General features: G+C 47.6%; 2 protein-coding genes across 2 annotated transcripts; both read left to right on the top strand.

The window, feature by feature from the left end:
• The first annotated feature begins 2,205 nt into the window (after positions 1 to 2,205).
• Positions 2,206 to 2,619, top strand: Pirt (phosphoinositide interacting regulator of transient receptor potential channels). The gene has a single exon (XM_076869370.1). It carries the CDS (start codon positions 2,206 to 2,208, stop codon positions 2,617 to 2,619), a length of 414 nt encoding a protein of 137 aa, XP_076725485.1.
• A 16,066-nt stretch (positions 2,620 to 18,685) lies between these two features.
• On the top strand, positions 18,686 to 18,925 carry Tmem238l (transmembrane protein 238 like). Its single transcript, XM_076871407.1, has one exon. It carries the CDS (start codon positions 18,686 to 18,688, stop codon positions 18,923 to 18,925), a length of 240 nt encoding a protein of 79 aa, XP_076727522.1.
• Positions 18,926 to 21,633: the final 2,708 nt, after the last annotated feature.

Genomic DNA, 21,633 nt, shown 5'->3' with positions numbered 1-21,633 from the left:
CAGCTCCAGACATCATCTCCTTTATCACAAGCTCTCTTTGACTCTGGGGCTGGTAAAAGTTACCAAAAGGCAAGTCCCCACTCCATATTTGGGTTTGGCTCTAGCCATTTAGCTGGCACTTTATTTGTGATGGAGTTGGGGTGGGATTCATTGTGATCTTGAGGAACAGCCTCCATTCTTGAGGAGGTGGGGGGGTGGGTGGGAGTGGGGTGGGGGGGTGGGAGGGGAATCTGCCAAATCCCACTCCTGAATAGGGATGTTAGCAAATGCTGAATTAAGAGGGATCTGAGCATATCTCAGGGGAGGCAATGGGCTTCTGCTAGAGAGACTTGGCTTGCATAGATGGAGCAGGTCCTGATTTTGCCTTAAGTGGCCAGGTTAGGGAGAGGATTGGAGGGCGGGGAGAAAGCATTTACTTGCTTACTTGTTCAGTCAAGGATATGCAGGTTCTAGACACTCCGGAGACAGCTGAAAGATGAAACAAGGTAGTGACTTGGTGAAAACCTCCAAGCAGGGTATCTGGACCCTTCCCGCCTCCCCTTCCCTCCAAACAAAATCTGTCTGCCATTAAATATCCAACTTGGTCATTCATAGCTTAATCACCTTGGTGTAAATATATAGGTATTTGCACCTGAACCCACATTTAATGAAAGACATTAATTTCATATTAATGGAATTTGATAAAACACCGCTCTGGTGAAGCTTCTGGCAGGTATCTGGTGTTTAATCCACACAGATATCCATCCACATGCCCTGAGTGGGGAACCGGAGATAAGAACCCCAGAGAGAAGAATGCGGTTGACTCTAGTGAGAAGCTGGAAAAGGCAGGATAGCTTGCTGGACTCCACAATTTTACAGGTTTAAGAACAGTGTATTTGTCCAGTTTCTGTTATTATAATGAAATTCCTGAGGCAGGCCACTTTAAAGAGAAAATTGGTTTATATAGCTCAGTTCAGAAGGTTCAAGGTTTGAATCTGACAATGGCCTTTTTGCTGACAGAGTCCCAGAGTAGTGCGGGGCATCACATGGTGGGAGACAGTGTGTTCCTATGTCTTCTGATCCCTCTCCCTCTTCTACAAAGCCATGAGGATTCAATAACACGGCCCCCATCTCCCAGTGATCTTATCTAATCCTAATGACCTCCATGGTCCCACTTCTAAACATCAGGGCTGGCCTAAGTTTCCACCCTCTAATGCCTCATACTGGGAATTCAATTCCAACCCATGAAGCCTTGAGAGCCACACTCAGATCAGATTCTAACTGAAGCAAAAGGGAAGGTGGGAATCTGCTTTGATGTTACCAACTCAGAAGGTGGGGAAGGGTGGCATTTAGATATTGGAAGATCACACTCTGAACCCCAAACATCACCGTCCAGGGCTGACAAGATCCTTGGAATCCCAGGGTGCACTGAGAAATGCTCCCCAGTCTGCATACCCTGGCATTTTCAAGAACAAGAGAAAAATCTGAGCTCTAGCCCTTCCTTATCCTGGGCTCTTAAACAAGTCACTACACCTCCTTGGGCCTGAGCTTTTGATAGGTAAAAGAGGGCTACAGCTTAATGCACAGTTCGGATTGAAACCTCATCAGTAAAGGAAGGAAGAGTTTAGGTGAAGTGCTAGGCACAGCCACATGCATACACATATTTACACATAGAGGATTACTCTTTGAATTGGCAAAGGATACCATTTATGGAGTACTTACAACACGCTAAGCATCAATCCAAAGCATTACAAGTCCTAACTCCTTAAGCCCTTTTGAAAGCCCTGTGAGAGAAGTAGTGGTATTACCCTCATTTCATAGATGAGAAAACCAAGGTGATAGAGAAGGTTGAGTGACTCTAGATTGCACAACTGGAAAGTGGTTGGGTTGAAAATAAGATACCACTCAATAAACTGCAGCTCTTATTTGACGTTGTAAAATGGCACCATTGTTTTCTTGGTTAAATATTAAAACGAGGTGATTTGAATGACATAATATTTATCTCTCACCAAAAAAAAAAAAAAAATACTAGCATGGGCATTGCTTATTAACATGGATTTCATCTGGTTTTCCTTTTGGTTTCTGCAAAAAAAAGATCTGCATTATTCTCCATTGAGAGACAGGTTGGAGAGGGATGCTGGGTAGAGAAAGGTCATTTGACAAGGAGTCCTTTGACCTCATTCTTGTCTCTAACTTGCCAGTACTAGGTGCCAGTCCTGAGCGGCTATGACGATGGAGACTCTCCCGAAGGCCCTGGAGGTAGACGAGAAGTCTCCAGAATCCAAGGATCTGCTGCCCAGCCAGACAGCCAGCTCCCTGTGCATCAGCTCCCGAAGTGAGTCTGTGTGGACCACCACTCCCAGGAGTAACTGGGAAATCTACCACAAGCCCATCATCATCATGTCGGTGGGCAGCGCCACCCTACTCTTTGGGGTGGCCATCACCTGCTTGGCCTACCTCTTGAACGTGGATGATAAGACCAAGGTGGTCCTCAAGATGATAGGGCCCGCCTTCCTGTCCTTGGGACTCATGACGCTGGTGTGTGGGCTGGTGTGGGTCCCCATCATCAAAAAGAAACAGAAGCAGAGACAGAAGTCGAGTTTCTTCCAAAGCCTCAAGTTCTTCCTCCTGAATCGCTGATGGTGGCTCGACCAAGAGGAGATCCCATGACCACTTTCACATCCCCATTTCCTCCTTAGGGTGCCAGAACACCGATGGAGGCAAACCCTGTTCTTAGCGCCCCCTGGGAAAGAGAGCTCAGGGTCCACCCATGTGCAGCCTGGAAGCGCTGCTGGCTGAGTCTCCACTGTTGCTGATGCTTCTTTCAGATCCTTTCTTTGCTCTCCTGCCCTTCTCTCACATCCGGACATCATTGGACTTTCTCTGCCAAGGGCAGTGCATGCTGGGAAATTCCTTGGGGCTAGGCTATACCCTAAGGAGAAACTCACGTTTACATATCTGAGTGCCTGAGCTGGATTCCGCATTTGCATCTTTCTGGAACCAAAACTGACCAAAAGAAGTCCTTTATGGAGGAGGAGGGAAGTCTGAATTCTGGCCCGCTGGGCTTAAGAGCTCCAACTCCCTTTAGCAGACAAGACACTAACTTGTGTTTCAGGAGACCAAACAAGTCACAAGTAGCAAACATTCCACAGACTGAACCATGGAGGGGGGTTGGGGAAATACACTGTCCAGGAAGACACATCTCTCTGGACATGGCTCTGAGTGAGCCAGCTGAGGACATTTCATACTCTGATAATAGAGAATGTACACTGCAGACAAGGGGCTAGGCTAGGACTGTCAAAATTCCCCTTGATTTACCAACTCCCTTCTCACTCTCTGCTTTCACCCTGACAATTAGCCAAGGACAAATGCATGATGTCTCACCTTCCTCTTTCCCTCCCCAACCCCATCTCCTCTACCCTATTTCCAGAACAGCAAGATGGAAACCCGCAGAGGAATTCTGTAAGATGATATTCCTCTTCATCTTTCTTGAGATGAAAATGGAATCGATCCTTTGCCACATCTGAATGGTCGGTAGATTTCTAGAGAGGGAATTCACTCTAGAAAACCCCACCTTCTCTTATCCCTGTCCCAGCCCACCAAACAAGAAAATATTTAACAAGTTGCCCTGATCTGGGCCAAACCCTGGGTTGTGAGCAAGCTAGGCACAGTCCCTGCTCCCATCCTGCCTCCCAAAGTGAGAGACACAGTCAAGCCAACTCGCACTTAGAATATCCTATGCTGGGTTCTTGGGGGTAGTTGTGGGAACATGAGAGGTGTTTAACCTAAACTGAGGAGAGAGCCGAGAGATTTCCTGGAGGCAGGGTCATCCAAGATGAGAACCAAAGGGAACAAGAAAAAAAAAAAAAGTTAGCAAAAGGGGAAAGAAAAAGTATTTGAGGAAGCAGGAACTAACCGCCTTACATGTATAGAAACTTGGGGGCGGGGGAAGGGAGCATGATAAAATTAGGAATCTGCATGCCACTTCCCTAACCTCCCGGATGTTCTGTTTCACCCCGTCTCTCAGCCTGCTCCCACCTGCTTTCCCAAGTGCCTTAGGTGTATCTTCTCCTGGGGGCACATTGCCATCCTCCTGGAGTCAATTGGGGCTGGAAGTAGGTCTCCAGAGGGCCACCGAGCAGAGAGTGCCCACAAGATAAGTGCTCCTGAAACTTCCTGTAGCAACCAAGAGGCCCTTAGATGAAAGATTAGGAGAAGCCCCTGTGAGGCCGCTGCACTAGGCCAGGCCAGAGACCCAGAGGGCAGCGGTGGATGCTGAGATGGGAGGACAGCTGTACCAGAATCACTCCTTTAACTCCTCAGCCTTCCAGCTTCTCAAATTTCCATGGCAACCTCTCTCCAATCAGCCTCCAGGTGTCTCCATCCTTCACAGCGGTTCCATACGCAGAGTCCCAGTCCATCCTGTTCCTGCTGCATTGTGGGAAATTCCATGGAGGCAATGGATACCCTCCACCTCCCTACCTGAGAGTCCAGGGGGCCGGTAGACTTTCAGGCTCACCTAGGATAGTCATGTCCCGACCCATGTCATCGTGGCCAAGTATTTCAGCCCACAAATCCCCTGCACACAGGTGGGTCAGGATTAATGTTGGAGTTGTTGCAAGTGCTATGTCACTAATTGAATTTCTATTCCCTAGAGTGACAGGACTTGCAGACCATTTCCCTTTCTTCTGATATCAACACAGATCTAAGACCAGCCTGTAATACTGCTCCTGCATTCCCAAAGCGCGCCTCAGTGGGAGTCCTCAGGATGGGCCCCCAGCTGGTGCACCCGAAATCTGCACTCTGCACGCCTCCTTTCATCAGCCCGAGAGCTTGGAGTCTGGGCACAGCTATGGGAGGAGGACCTTTGCGGATGTTCCTATCCTGCATGTCTAAGTGGAAGGAAGTTTGGGTACCACCATGACTTCAGCAGTATCTGCCCCCATTTCCTGCTCCTCACACTAAATTTTTAGCAGAGAAAAATGAGAAAAGGCTATGAAGAAAAATCCTGAGCATCCACTAGGATTCCCCCACGTGAGTGTGAGCCAGGAAATATGCTAGGGACACCCTGAGACAGGACCTCTTAGAGGCTTTTGTCAAAGATCATTGCCCCTGATGGATGCCTGAGGTGTTGGATGGACCTGTGTGAGCATGCGCCTCACAGACATCCTATTTCCCCTGCAGTGACCGTTTTCATGCCTGTGGATGGAAGGACAGGACCAGCATCTGTGTTTTCAGCTCACTGATTTGTGTTATTGGCCCCTCCTCCCTATAGCTGTTCTGTTTGGGAGACTTCGATCTAACCTGAAGCCTAAAGGAATCAATGTCGCGTCATGTTGAATTGTATTCTATTTCACGGTGTCTGCTGGGTTCTCATTCTGTTTCACCAGGAACTCAAACAATATGTCCATTAAATCTTCTCTCCTCTCCCACATTGCTATATGTTCTTTCCTGGAAGAAAAGGGACATACACAGTTCCCTGGGCACCTCTTAGGATCTCCACCAGCCCAGCCAGAACCTGGCATTGTGCAGTCAGCTCAAGCAGTCTCCAGGGAGAACCTGAGGGACCATGCTTACTTCCCCTGTGGCCTGCAGGTATAGGTAGAAAGAAATCCAGGCCACCTCCCAGTCCAGGTCTCCTACCCCAAGGAGAAGGAAGGTTCACTAAAGGTCACCCCAAGAATAAGACCATCTCCCACTGCCCTGCAGGGTTCCCTGGCAAAATCTCCAGGGTGACCACAAAGAGGAGGAAAAGGGAATAGTTGTTAAAAGTCCCTCAAATAATCACATAGACTAAGTTGGGCTCACCTTCAATAAAGGAAAAACTGTCAACATGAATCATCGGTCTGTCTCCTGTGGGGCCACCTAGGAGACCTGAAGGAGGAGGGAAGCGTGATTCTGCCATGGCAGCAACTGTAGTAGATCACTCCCCGGGTCCCTGGGTCCTCCCTGTGTCCTCAGATGGGCTCTGGATGCATCCCTCTGGAAAAGGGTAGCCATTAGCCTGGAAGTGCAATCTCCCGAGCACCTGCCACGCACCAGACATCAGAGCTGGGGGTGCAGTGATGGGACGTGACCTCTGAGCTCAGAAAGCAATCAGGCTAGTCCCCAGAGGAGAGAGACAAGCAGATCATTTGTTATGATACAGACAGGGACAGAGGAAAGCAGGGATGCTCAGAGATTGGCACCCAAGTCGGTCGGGCCCCAACCTGCCTCTCTGGTCTTCTGGAATAGATCCATGCTGGGTTTCCACATCAGAGCTGGATAGGAGAACCCCAGGACAAGAGGAAATGGGGCCCCCTGTTGGTTAGTGGGGGTGCTGCCCATAAAAACCAAAGCACCCCTCTGGCTGTATTCACTATTATACTTCTTGGTTATGCTTTCCACAGCCTCCTCTAGAACCTATCCATCATAGCCTTCAACTTCAGAGGGGCCACATTTGAAGAATATTCTCGGGGCGGGGGGGTTCAGTGGCTCTCCACACTACCCCCGCCAAGTTACACTTTTGTCCTGAAACCCAGTCCTCAAAGAAACAGCTTTGCTGTTTTGCCTTTCCCTGGCAAGAGGATCTTCCTGACACTTCTTCCCTAGGTCCCCATCTCTGCCTCATTCTAAGCACTTCTCTGAATGATTTCTTCTCTGACATCGGCTTCCGGTTCTTTTCTGTGTGATGGGGGGGCTTCCCAAACAATCCCAAACTTCTAAATACCTTGTGGACACTCTGTTAGCTTCCCAGTGTGGCTATAAAAACGTGCAACATAAATTTGTAGCTTAAAACCACATAAATTTCCCATCTAACGGTTTTGGAGGTTGGAAGTCCAACGTGGATCTAATAGACTTGAATCAAAGTGCAATCTGGGCTGCTTTGCATCTGAACACCTGGGACCTGCCACTCACTGTTTCCAGGCTCTGGGGGCTGCGTACATCCCTCGGTGGTGGTCCCTCCCATCTCAAGGCCAGCAATCTCATCAACCTGGCCTCTCCTCTCGTCACGTGTCCTGTTCTGACCCTCTTGCCTCCTCTTTCTATTAAAAAACACTTCATTGGGCTTTCTATGAGGCCCTGATGTTGAGTCTTTATGCTGGACCCACGTGGATAATCTAGAATAATCTCCCAATCGCAAAATCATTGTATTAATTTGCTAGGGCTACTGCAACAAAATACCACATACTGGCTGGCTTAAACAACAGCGATTTAAATTTAAATTCCAGAAATTTTATTTCTGGAAGCTGGAAGTCTGACTTCAAGAGATCAGCACAGTTGGTTTCTCCTGAGGCCTCTGTCTCTTTGGCAGCCTTCACCTCCCATAGAGGCTCTCCCTGGGCTCCTTGACCTGGGACCACTCACTTCTCCACACCTGTCACCTTAACAACTGCAAATGGGTGAATAAAAGTACTCACCTCCTTCAGAGCACTATTTGGGAAAATCCACAGAAGACTCTGATGTATCAAGCACTGGATAATATTAGTTATTCATTTATTCATTATTCCCCTCCTAGAGAGGAGAAAAGCAGCTGTTCCACCAGATCCACATGTCCCAGAACCCCTAGCATCCAGGCATGACTATCAGCAAAGCAACATGAAGCAGAAGTTGCATGTGACTCTGCCAGCTGGGCCTTTTTTAGAACGTCTCCTCCAGGCTCTTTTAGCCTAGCTCACTACAAGAAAGGAACCTGGAGCCCAAGTTATCAAGGGCAGAAAAGCCCCATGAGGACCAGGGATACTACACTGAATGGGTCTATGAAGTAGAAATAAATTTTGATTTTATAGAGTCACTGAAATGCTGGGGTTTAGTTGTTACAGCAACTAGCAATTCCCCTACTAACACCACTCTAAGCCAAGTGCAATCCATTTTTCTGATTATTTTATCAGTTCCTTACCTTGTCTCCTCCCTTTGTCTTGATCTCTCCTAATCAATCCATGCTACATGATACACCAAAGTAACCTTTTCCCAAATGCAAAATCTTCCTAAATGTAAAGACCCTCCATGGCTCAATACTGTCCTGTTGTGAAGTCTCAGCTCTCCAACTCAGCCCGTGAGGCCTCACCTCTTGCCATTCCCTTCCTAACAGCAAGCCATGCTCAATTCCCTTCAAACATCTTTCAGATCCTCATTTCCCTTGCTCTACTCCATCTCTGTCCTTCCCTCAGCGATATTCCATTCATCTACAACCCCATTCCTCTCTCTTCCCTTCATTTATCCAACTCAATCTCACTCTTCATCCTTCTTCTTTTTTTTTTTTTTTTCCAAGCTGTACTTTCTCCTACCAAACTGCTCATGCTTATCTAACAAATTCGGCTTTGGAGGAAAAAAAAAACACACACACACATTTATTTGGTAAGAAGCAGTTCTTCTTCTCATGGGAAAATGAGAGGTTTGGTGCTAAACAGAACTGGGTTCCAAACTGACCCTTTCAGCTATATTACATAACTTCCCATTTCTAGCTCAGAATTCCAGGTATGCAGGAGGAAAGTAATTACCCCATAGGCCCTTGTAAGAGAAAGTGCCAACAGAATATACACACACATCAGGTACTGTGGTTGGAAGGTTTGTGTACCCACAGATTTCACAAGATGAAATCTAATCCCCAAGATGATACTAGGAGGTGAGTCCTTTGAGAGATAGCCAGTTTGTCTCATGAGAGGGATTAGTGTCCTTATGAGAGACCCCAGAGAGCTTTCTCCTTCTCTGCCATGTGAGGTTACAAGAAGCCAGCCATCTGCCAACTGCAAGAGGGTCTTCTCCCAAACTGACCATGCTTGCACCTTAACCTCAGACTTCCATCCAAATTTGTACTATGAGAAATAAACTTTGTTATACCAGCCTAAATGGTCTAAGACAGTAGGAATTCTACAAAATGCCGACATTGTTATTATCTTTGTCCCAGGAAGAGAGAATTCCAGGCTAAAACCACAGTGCAAGGATTTCAAAATCCTTGGTAAGTACAGATTTGAGCTTGAACATGTAAAGCCATAAATAGATTCTTCTACGTGTGACCCTGATTGATGCCTGATTTTGAACAAAGAAATGCAATATTTTGGCAACCAATGGCAGGTTTCATACCAGTAGTATTACAGTAATTATTGGAGATCCTCTTAAGACAGAGATGAATTTGCATGAGCACATGTTCCCTTAGAATTTTGCTCAGAATCCATGTAAGAATCTCCCAAAGCTCAGGTAAGAACACCAAGTAAATAAATAATCCTGGGACCCTAGCCAGCCACGCCATGAGTGTTCATTCACCAGGAAGAGAAGAAAGGCCCCATTGAAGGTGCCTGCAGTCCACACCCGTCCCCCTGGGGAGAGAGCGTGGCCTGCTTTCCCTCTGAGGACTGGGTTTAGTAACCAGACTTGGTTGGCATTGGCACCAAGTCCAGAGCAGCCCCATTTCTGGTTAACACAACAATAGCATGAAAGGGAGTGAGACCAGCTCCTGGGAAAACCCATGTCAGTGAGAAGAGACCTGCTGGGGTGGGTGTCCGCTGGGTGTGGCCCCCACGTGGCCAGACAGGCTGCTGGAAAACTAAGCAAGTCGGCTCAGCTGGGAGGAGGAGGGGGAGGGCCAGGGACAGAGCTGGATGTGGGAAGGGCATGGGATGGCTTGGGAAGCCTTTTCCCTGGCAGCCCATGAAGACAGGATTCTTCCACTCATTAAGTCAGCAAATAGCTATTAAGCACCTCGCTGGTGCTATTCTGGGCTGTCACAGGGAGAGGGAGTTGAACAAAACACACCAAAATTCCTGCATTCTAGCACTTTCTCCCTAGTAGAAGCAGAGAGACCATGAATAAGGACCCCTGGCACCAAATAAAAAGGTGCTAGAGAGTTTTAGGGGTTATCAAGAGGCTGAAGGGATAGAGAATGGAGGCAGAGGAACTGCCTGATCGTGTGGTCCAAGAGACCTCTCTTGAAGAGGGGTCATTTGCCTTTAGACCTCAATGAAGGGGAGGAGGCAGACAAGTGAAGATTTAGGGAGAACATTCCAAGAGAGGAAAGAGGAAAGCAAGGGCAGAGGAGATCCATGAGAGTGGAGACCTCAACTGCTATATAATTTATATCTTGAATGTCTCCCAAAGACTCATGTTTTAAAGACTCAGACCCAAGCATGGTACTATTAGGAGGTGGAAGAGCCTTTAAGAGGTGGGGCCTAGTGAGAGGAAGTTAGGTCATTGGGGTGTGCTCTTAAAGGGGAAGTTGGGACCCCAGCCTCTTCTTTTCCAGTCACCTTGAGATACGTAAGCAGCTTGTTCTCCCCCGACCCGGTATGCTGCCTCACACCAACCGAAAGGCAACAGGCCCAAACCGGTCAAGAACTGAAACCTCCAAAAGTGTGAGCCAAAATAAATCTTTTCTTTTTATAAGCTGATTACCTCAGGTATTTGTTACAGTAACAGAAAGTTGACTGATACTATGTTTGGTTTGGATGTAAAATGTCCCCCAAAAGCTCATGTGTTAGGCAATGCAGCAAAGCTCAGAGGTAAATGATTGGATTACAAAGGCTCTGATCTCATCTGTGGATTAGACCACTGATAGCTGAGTGGATCATTGGGAGCTGGGACTTAACTGGAGGAAACAGGTCACTGGGACTGTACTCTGGGAGGGTTTATCTTCTCCCCACCCTTTCCGTCTCACATTCCCCTCCTCCACCCTGCCCTTCCACCACCAGATTCTGCTTTACTCACATCCACAGCAATGGAGTCAGCCGACCATGGACTGAGCCTCGAAAACCATGAACCCCCAATAAACTTTTTCTCCTTTAAGTTGTTCTTATAAGCTATTTTGGTCCCAATGACAGAAAGCTGACTAACACACACACACACACACACACACACACACACACACACACACACACCATCACCTCTCTTCCTCAACTCCCTCCTGTCCTTCGCAACTGTGATGAGACATCCATCCGTTCCAACTGCCCTGAGGTGAGTCTTGGGCACCCTGTCGTCTGTCCTGTAGCTGTGAGGTAACCCATGTCATGTGGGTGTTCCTCCTACTTTCTTTGTTTTATATAAATGGATTTTGTTTTATCTCATTGTGAGTTTTAGGTTGCCTGACCACAAGATTGACAAGAACAATTTAGAGGAGAAAAAGGCATTTTGAGGGGGCTCATGCTTTCAGAGGTTTAGTCCAAGTTCAGCTGACTCCATAGATCCAGGCCTGAGGTGAGGCAGAACATCATGGCAGAAGGACCCGGTGGAGGCAGCTCAGGACATGGCTTACCAGGAAGCAGAGAGAGAGCTCTGCTCATCGAGGACAAAATATAGACCCTCAAGGCACACTCCTAGAGACTTACCTCCTGCAGTCACACCCTGACGGCTTACAATTACCACCCAGTTAATCCATGTCAGTGGACTAATCCACCGATTAGGTTACAACTCTCATAACCCAACCACTTCGCCTCCTGACGTTCTACATTGTCTCACACCACAAGCACACACCCAAACGGGAACGCTTATCACATGCAGTCCCTTTTAAGTGAATTTTGTAAGTTAAAATATTGTGGAGTTTCAGTTATGCGAGATAAATACTCTCAAGAAGAAAAAAAAAATTGGTAGCAGATAGGTAGGTTCTAGTACCAAACCCAGCCAAACAGCCTGGTCCTGGGACATTAGGATTTGTATCTCTTGACAATTCTTGCTGTGTTCCCAGCAATGAGTTCAGAGCTGAGTGGCAGCAGAAATGGCCAATAGAACCAAGTGGGCTAGAGGGTGGGACCTAAAAGTGCAGCAGACTCAGAAGAGCACCATTCCCCCCCGCCACTAGAAGAAACCTTAAGGTATGGCAGGGAAGCATTCTCCTCTGGAGGGAATAATCGTGGAGGATCACATCCCTGGAAACTGGGAGGAGCAGGAAGATACAGAGGGACTTGGAGTAGCACTGAGTTGAGTCGAGGGAATCTGGAGGAAAAGTTTCCACCTTTCCAATCATCTGGGAGTTTCCAGGAATTATAAAATGAATCTACTCAGTAAACACTCATTGCTGGGTTACCAAGAAAGCAGAGCCAATCCCTAACTGAAAGAGATGCCCATCTAATGAGGGAGACCGAGAATCAAACAAATTACTCCAATAAATGGAACAGGTGCTGTTATAGAAGTAAATATCCAATTAAAGAACAATCCACTTTTCACTTTAGGATAACTATTCTCAAAAGAAAACAGAAAAAACAATCTGTGGTAAAGGTGTGATGGGACTGAAACTCTCCTACACTGCTGGTGGCAATGTAAAATTGTGCATCCAGGATGGGAAGCAGAAGAGGTTCCTCAAAAAAAAAAAATTAAACAGAAGTACCATATGATCTAGTAATTCCAATTTGGGGTATGTATGGGGAAAAGACCGAAAGCAAAGACAGATGTGGATACATCCGTGTTTACAGCAGCATTATTCACAACAATAGGCAACCCAAGTGTCCATCAACAGAAGAATGGATGAACAAGATGTGGTATTTACATAAAGTGAAATATTAATGAGCCTTAAGAAGGAAGGAAATTCTGACACATCCTCTAACAACGTGGATGAATCTTAAGGATATTGTGCTAAGTGAAATAAGCTGGTTGCGGAAGGAGTAATAAAATTCACACGGACAGAAAGTAGAATGGTGTTTGCCAGGGGCTGGGGAGAGGGGTCCAGAGTTTCAGTGTGGGTAGATGAAAATGTTCTGAAGATGGATGGCAGTGTTGGTGGTCGGGCAGCAGGAGGGTCCATAATGCCACCCAGCCGTACAACTGAAAACAGCTGAGATGGTAAATTTCATGTTACAGATATTTTGCCACAATTAAATTAACACTTTTATTTTTAAATGTTTTCAATTCAAGAAGAACAAGGAAGTCACATGATTCCCCAAGGACTTTGATGGGCAAAGAGTCTGCATGAGAACAGGGAGGCGAACAGGCTGTGAGGGACAGTTGATTGTATTTAATGCAAACAGGACCAGGTTCTAATTGCAGCTGTTACTTGGGGGAGGACACAGGGAAATCCCTTCATTGCTCTCCACTCTGACAGGAATGGGGCTTCTGGGAGGACTAGGAGAGGCTAGACATGGACAGATGCCCACTGTCCATTAAAGTGCAGTCCAAATGCATAGAAATATTATTCTCTGCTAAATAGGGACTGGGTCATCCACCTACTGGAAACGATGAGCAAGGGGCAGTGGTAATGGGAGATGCTTTTGCTCATCCCAGTGTGGAGTGGAAGGGGTTAACAAGTTCGCTAAGCAGCAAGGAGGGCCCCTGAGCAGGGATCCCAGAGGTCCAGGCAACTCATTTTGGAGAATTCTCAAAAGTCAGCCTAGTTGCCTAACAGAGAAAGAACAAATAGCTCCTAAGAAAGGAGTGAACATATTTCTTAAAATACTGATCTTAAGTCCCAGTCTATTAAAAAAAAAAAAAAGGGAGGAATAAATATTGATTGGAGATCATTGACAAGGATCAATGATTTTCCAAATTCTGGCTCTATCGCCCCAGGAATATGGTGAACATGATTTCAGCTGGTACGCAGGCTTACATTAAAAGGTATGAGCCTTTCAATTTTCAGTCTTTCAAATGACTTCTAGGACAAAGTCTCTGATGGGTGCTATTACATTTATTCACCCTCTAAAATCTGTAAGTCTTGGTCCTTCTTTTGAGAGAATAAGCCCCCCGATTCAACAATTGCCCTAAGCAACAGTGTCTAGCTCAACAGTCACCAAATCTTTATAAAATCTTGATTTTATAAAGTTTTATTGGAACACAGACACACCCATTCATTTCTAGATCATCTCTGGCTACAGTGGCTAAGTGGAATGGTTCTAACAGTGACCAGTGGCATGGTCACAGAATCTAAAATGTTTACTCTGTGGCCTGCTACAGAAAAAGTTCAAGGAGCCATGTCTAGTTTAATTACATTGATTTTTTTTTTTTTTTTAGCATTTACATCTTTAAATTCTAAGTCATACCAGTTTGCTTCTTTTTTTACTGTCAGAGACAATAATTGATTGAAGTTTTAAAAAAACCACTTTTATGGAACACTAACAAAATAAGACAATATTACAAAATTAATTTACTAGTGTTCCAGAATAAATAATAGAAGTCGACTGCAGCTGTGGCCACATCGTGGGGGTGGATAACCCCTGCACTACTAAAGTATGGAAGGTAGAGAGATTTGAGGATGAGAAAGGTGAACAGCCAGTTTGTTTTAGAGGAAAGGGATTTGAAGGACCAGATGAGGTCTGGGAACAGGATTTCATGAGAATGGGGGATTTGTACCCATCCAAGAATGGAGAGAGGCCTCCGGATATCCTAACGGACTTAGTCGGGGTGGCATGGAGGGAAGCCAGGGGCCAGGAGCTATAGCCATATGAAGCCATGGGGAGGAAAGTAATTGTTCAAGAAGGTCAAGGATAGATCCTTCCACCTGGGTTTTTCCCTTCCAGAAGCATCATGATAGAAAGAATGCAAAGATACCCATTACAATGACAACAGTGTTACTTGTCCCAGTTTGTAGTACACAGATTCTAAGCACTTTATACTTATGAGCTCATTTACTCTCCACGAGAACTCTACAAAATAAGGGATTTCCTTCACAATGAGGAAACTGAGGCACAGAAAGGGTAAGTAACTTGTGCAAAGTCACACCGTCCGTGAGTAGCGCTCTACTAAGCTCTGCACCGGGGAAAGGCAGAAGGGCCTATCAGACAGGACGGCATGGCTACCTCCACCCAGTATCTGAGCCCTGCCCACCCAGGAGGTGACTGAGCCTTGGTCATTTGCAGAGTCAGCTCTGGGAACTGTGACTCTGGGTCAGCTGAATGCCTGACGGGCTCAACCCTGTCTCAACTTCAGCCTGCTTTTTAAGAGCTGGGTCATGGAGAGGTTGTCATCCTGTGACATCACAGGGAGAGGACAGATGACGATGACTTTGCCAAGGGAGGGACAAGGAAGGGATCGATTGCCAACGAGAGGCAGAGCTGTGAGGCAACAGCAGGACAAACTTCTCTGAGCCACAGGGGTGGCGGCAGCCCCAACAGCCAGAGGAACCCTCAACAGCAGAGGGACAGTGACCAAACCTGGGTCAGAGGCCAGGGGCGGGGGTCCAGCTGCACCCGACACACCATGTTCGTGGTTCAGAAAGCAAATTTTCAGGGCAGCATAACAGATGCCTGCTCTCTCTTATTTCCCTGGTTTTTTGTTTGTTTGTTTGTTTGTTTTTCTTTTTCCACTGCATTTATCGCCCCCTGAAACTGCATCATTCATGTATGATTTAAATCTTTATTTTTTTATTAGAGCTTTATAGTTATGCATTGTAGTTGGGTCTTCCCCCATTCGAGCATTAGCTCTGTGGTATTGGATTCTGTATTTTATCTTGTTCTCTGCTGCTCAACACATAGTAGGCACTCTGTAATATCTGTGTCATTTGAATCCCACTTCAGTTCAAGCTTCTACGTGTGTAGGGGGTCACTCAGGGTTATCCACTCGTGGAAGATGAGCTCCTGGGTTTGGTGATGGGAGGGACAGCCCGTCAGACAGTGGGCAGAGCAAGACCTGCCTTCTTGGCCTCTCTCCCGATGCTGCAAAAGCAACCAGTGGAATCTCAGTGTCCCAAGGGCTGAAGCATCCTTCCTGGTACCTGGTGGCATGGTGGGTCTGACTTTTCACTTAAGCATATCTCGGAAGGCTCAGTGTGAGGTTTTAAATGTTCTAGCTATACCACAGCTAGAAATCAAAGAGGGTCCAAGCAAACAAATGAACAAGTCTGCCAGTTACTTTAATTAGGTTAAAGGTTGAATTATGTACCCTAAATCCACATGTTGAAGTCCGAACCCCCAGTTTTTCAGAGAGTGATCATCTTTGGAAATGGAGCCTGCACAGATTCGATTCGTTTAGAGGAGGTCATAAAAAGCATCCTAGCAATCCTTTTCTGATCCTAAAAAAGCAGGCTGAAATTGAGACAGGGTTGAGCCCGTCAGGCATTCACTTGACCCAGAGTCCCAGTTCCCAGACCTGACTCTGCAAATGTCCAAGGCTCAGTCACCTCCTGGGTGGTAGGGCTCTGGTAAGGTTGGTAAGCTCCTAGTTCAATATGGCCAGTGCCTGTATAAAAGAGGGAAGTTCAGACGCAGCTACGGGCCCAGGGAGAGCACCAGGTAAAGCTGAAGACAGGTTCAGGGTAAGGCTTCTTCAAGCCAAGGATTGCTAGAGAGAAGCACCAGCAGCTAAGGAGAGGGTGGGAACAACTTCTATCTCAAAGCCCAGAGAGGAACCAACCCTGCCGACGGCACCTTGATCTGACTTCCAGCCTCCAGAACTGTGGTCCAACGCATCTGTTGTGCAAGCCACCAAATTCAAGGTACTTTGTCACAGCAGGCCTGGGAAAGCAACAGAGCTATCTCCAACAGTGGATCCTTATAGTCTTGGCGAGTCCTAGAGGATCGCAGTGGAAAGAGGGCGTTGGTGTCCTTGCTGAAAGGAGCCCAGCAAGCCACTCCTCGCCAGGTCAGATGAATGTGTTCTTGCTGATGAGCTGCCCTGGTCTAGGCCGACCTCCACCCCAGGTGCTTTCCATTCCCACACATCGGGTGCCTCTTCCTACAGAGTCTCCTCTCCCACTTCCTCTTTCCAGCCTGTTCCAAGCCAGGGCTCCAGTTCACACATCTAGCTTTTCATCAAATGTCCCAGTTGTTCTCTTCCAGCTATTCAAATATTAGACTGCCTGGACACACAGGGCAGATCACTGCAAGAAGCGGGAGCAAGAAAGCTACAGGGCAGGACGGGAGGCTGCTCACCGCCTGGCCAGCGTGCTTGGAGCCTTGGTTAATGACATGCAAGAATGGCCACAGGTTACCAATGAGCAAGAATACAAAGCAGCCCGCTTCTGTAACAAAGGAAACAGAGATTTCTGGTCCTGGAGGAGGAATACCAAGGAATGATGCTAATGGGCTTTGAATAATGAGGTAGTAAGTGATTTCCATTTTGGTCCTTGGGCTTGTGAATCTGTCATAGTTTTTCGGCTGGAAATGTGTATGGGTGGGTGTGTGTGAGAGAGAGAAAGAGAAAGAATAGTACAGTTGGATCCTCTAAAACTGTGGATTACAAGTAACACTACATCTGTTGGGAACAGGTGCAGATGTTTTTCTGGTCATAATTCCCTAAACAATACGGTGTAATAACTATTTACATGGCATTTACGTTGTATTAGGTAGCATGAGTAATCTAGGGGTGATTTAAAGCCTACAGGAGGTGTAATTCCAGTGACTTGGGAGGCTAAAGCAGAAGGATTGCAGGTGTTTGAGACCCACTTGGGGAATATAGCCAGACCCTGTCTCAAAAATATAAGAATAAAAAAAGTTCTGTGACGTAGCTCTGTGGCAGAGCGCCCCCTAGGTTCAAACCTGGGTACTGCAAGAGAAAGAAGAGAAAGGGAGAGGGAGGGAGGAAGGAAGGGAGGGTGAGAAGAAAAAAAGAGGGAATCAAGTAAACAGGAGAGGGTGCTTAGATTTTATGCCAACACGATGCCATTTATTATAAGGTTCTTGAGTGTTTTATGGAGTTTGATATCCATAAGGATCCTGAAACCAATCACTCCCTGGATACCGAGGGACAAGGCTAGCCCTAAAACATTTGAGGAGACCCCAAACCCCAACATTTCCTGGGATGTTCTGCATCTGAGTTGAGTGTGGCTGGCCTGAAGAGGCAGGCAGGGCAGAGGGGGAGGCTGAAGCAGGAGGATCGAAATTTTGAGGCCAGCCTCAGCAATTTGGAGGGACCCTGGTTAAAATCAAAAAATAAAAAGCACTAGAGATGTATCTCAGTGGTAAAGTGCCCCTGGATTCAATCCCCAGTTTAAAGAGAAAAAAAAAAAAAAAAGTCAAGGGTATATCGCTCAACCAGGATGACTAAAGAATTTTCCACTATACATAAATTTGAGTGCAAAACTTGTTGATCCCCAGACTAGACACAGTAGAAATTATTTCCTTCACTTATCTGGAGAAACTGGGGCCCAGAAATCTTAGTCACCTTGTTTGAGTCCCTGGTCTGAATCAGGGACAGAGAGGTGTCCATCTGTGTAGCAAAGCCACAGGGGCCAAGAGCTGCCATGCATCTTGGTCATGTGATGGTCACTCTGCACACCTGTGAGTGACAGCAGTGATAAGATCTCTTCGTTTTGCATATCACCCTTCGGGGCTGCTCATGATATCTTCGAGGGCATAGAGATGAAGGTCCTCCTTTCCCTAAGAGGAGGGCAGAAGGCACAGACAGAAAAAGACTCCACTCTATCACATCAGATGAAGCCACTGAGTCTCAGAAACAGGACATTCAAAGGCTCTCTGGCTTCCACATCAGAGAACAAACCACGGGACATTCCCTCCTCCGTGGCTGCAGGACCCCTGAACTTGCAAATCCATCCAAGGCACTGGATGCCTCTGCCATGTCACCTGATTGGTCCCAGTGATGACCAGCCCAGTGAACAGTGATGTCAGACTGTTCAGGGTTGGCATCATTCCTGAACCATGAAACGGTTAAGAAATATCCTGTCCCACTGGCTGCCAGACTCATAAAGGTGGACCCACGTGTACTTCCTTGTGGCTCCAAGACGCAGCCAAAGCCGGCTCACTCATTTGCTCCCGCCCAGAGGGAGAGAAGGCAGCAGCAGCGGCAGGCAGGGCTGCCACCCTCCCATGCAAATCACCCCAGGGAGTATAGCTGGACTCCTCCTGCTCCTCCCCGGGCAATGCTCCTGGGCAGGCCCTGTGGGAGATGCCATCCCGGGCGCTGTGTGTTCTTCCTGGTCATCGCCCTCCTGAGCGACGCTGTGGGCCTGGTGGTTTTGCTGCTGGGGATCTTTGCCACGCTGAACTACTGGGACTTCTTAGTCTACACGGGGGCCCTGATCCTGGCTCTCAGCCTGCTGTTCTGGATCGCTTGGTATTCCTTCAACATCGAGGTGCCTCTGGAGAAGCTAGACTTGTAGTTTGGCCGAGGCAGAGGAGGAGGGATGCAGGTGCCACATGAAGCTGTCAACCTGGGGCCATCAGGCGGTGATGTGTTAACAGCTCCCACCCAGCAGGCAGCCCTCCACCGGGACCAGGTGAGTGCATGCAAGACCTGCCTGGCAGGGTGGTCAGGGAGACTCAGACGAGCAGGGACAGGCCAGGACTAAGTAGACAAACAGCTGGGCCATGTACCCCGACTGTAAACGTGGGCCCACGGCCGTGCTGGGGTGAACTAGCCGGCAGAATGGGGAGCAGGGGTTTTTCTCCTCCAGGGATTGTTTTCCTGCAAGAGTCTGGAAAGAGGCCCTCAATGGCCCCTTCCACCTCTGATATCCCACAAAGGATCCCGACCTGATGTGTAGAAGTAGGAGTTTTCCCTTCAGCTTGGAACTTGAGAGGAGAATCCTTTGTAGGAAAAAAAGCCTCCAGCACTAGGAGAGGATGGAAAGTTCCGGAATGGCTGCTTACGCCCTTACATGCACAGAGCGGGTGTGAACCGGGCTGTGTGGGAGGAAGCAGAGCAGAACCACCCAGAATGGCCCTTCTCACTTTCTTCCTCCCTGCACCTGCCCCCATGGGACACCCCAGAGGGGGTCGGGACCTGCCTCCAAGTGCACGTGACACCTGCTCCTTCCTTAGCAGTGTCCCCATCCCACATATATACCCCATGCAGGTGACATATGTGCCCAGACCAGCCACAACACACCAGAAATCAACAGACCATAGCGTCAAGGAATTCCTCAACTGAGCTGTATGTCACAGCCAGGCAGGGAGCTCGGTGGAGAGCATGAAATCAGAGAGGCAGCTACGGATGAGATTTTTCGCATGGAGATAGAGCCCAGGAGACCATGCCGGTCTGGCCCTTCCGATTCTGATTCAAAATAGGCAGCTTTCACCCAGGGCATAGAAACCGGAGAGCCCTGGGTGAGTCGATCTCACCATACCCCCCCACCTCCCCAGGTGCCGTGGAACCTGCATTCAGGTACAGTTGGGCACTCCCTTTTGATTAGGAGATGTAGGGGCAAAGGTTATTGCTGAGTTGAAAGAAGGAAATAATGGATGTTATCTCTTATACAAGATTATATCTAACCCCCAGAACTTAGGGGAAAAAAAGAAAAAAAACCAGCAAATTGAGGGAGTCTCGTACTTGGCCTCCGTGGAGTAAACTGGTAGAGGATACAGATGATGAGATATTCGAATACCAAGGGCTCTCTCTGAGCTTCCGCACTTCTTAGCTGGGTGACCTTGGACAGGTGGCACTGCACTCTGAGCCTCATTGTTCCTAACTGTAAAATGAGGATGCTCTTCCTCACCTTCGTTAAGAGAACCCAAAAGAGGTAAGGCAGGAAAAGACCCTTTGCCAATGGTGTGGCTCTCCCGGACGTCCTGTGTTGTTACTAAACGTGTAGTCTGGGGTAAGTAAACTGACCCAGACTCCTAATGTGGAATACTTCGTTGTCCCTCAAGTGGGGTAATGGTGGGTGAGGTCAGCTCGCATTTTGCATTATGGAAATTCTAAGGAAGGAGACCCCGCCCCCCAACCAAGGTTTTTTTGATGGTTCGTTGGGAATGGATGAGGCATTGGGGGATGCTGTGAAGAATAAGACTCAGGAGGGTTCTATTCTCAGGAAATCTGCTTGTCCAGTGAGAAAGACAGACATTAGCCAGAGAGTCACACTAACAGGAGTACAATAACAAAGTCAGGTGAGGACCAGGAAGGGGAAGAGCATCATGCCACGCACGAGAACCTCCAACAGAGAAACCAATCCAGCTGGGTAGAGTCACAGAGGGCTTCCTGCAGGAGGTGATATGAGGCTGAATCCCAAACCCAAAGTAGGAGTCGATTGGAAAATCATTCAAGGAGAGGAGATGACTTAGGCCTAGGTCCTGGAGGAGCAGGAAATAAAAGAGAGTAGGTAAACAGAAGGACAGAGGGCAAGCGCGAGAGAGGGTTACGGCCCTGAGTAGGCAGAGGCCAGGCCTGGCAGGGCCTTGAAAGCCCCGTTGAGGATGTTGATCATGACTTTAAGGATAATAAAAAGCCACTGAAGGGATGAAAGCAAGGGTTGGGGCTGGACATAACTGGATCTGCGTTCCCAAAAGATCAGCTGGCCACAGGGCAGAGAGCAACGATAGTTAGTATTACCATTTCTGGAAACCAAGGCACAAGCTCAGTGTGAGGCCCTTTGCCACACACATTCTTCCTACATCCAAAGGAAGTTCCACAGCCCAGAGGTGAGGACTATGGGCCAAGTTCCAGACTATCTGGTTTGGGGGTCTAGTTTCGCCCCTTCCTGGCTGTGCGACTTGGAGCAAGTTACTTCACCTCTCCAAGCCCCGGTTTCCGAGTCTATAAGACAGAGATGGTGCAATTAATAATAACTCTCCCGCATACAGATGTTGCTCAGATTGAGTGGATTAGAATCTGTTCAACACCACGCAAGTGATGGCTGAGTAAAGCAAAGGGTAGTCCATTAAGCCTCGATCCCAATGCAGGAAACTGGGCACAGTCCAAAGGGTGAGCCCTGTCACTGAGGTACACACCCCTGGAGCACTCGGATCAATTCCTAGGGCGGTGTATGGTGTTCACATTTTTTAGGAAGGTAGGAGAGTGGATGCAGCCCCAGAATGCCAGGTTTTTGCACATGCTCAGTGGGTCTTCGGAAATTGGAAGGTCCATTGCGTA

This window comes from Callospermophilus lateralis, chromosome 11, assembly GCF_048772815.1.
Source record: "Callospermophilus lateralis isolate mCalLat2 chromosome 11, mCalLat2.hap1, whole genome shotgun sequence".
Classification (NCBI taxonomy): domain Eukaryota; kingdom Metazoa; phylum Chordata; class Mammalia; order Rodentia; family Sciuridae; genus Callospermophilus; species Callospermophilus lateralis.
This window is presented reverse-complemented; position numbering and strand designations above follow the sequence as displayed.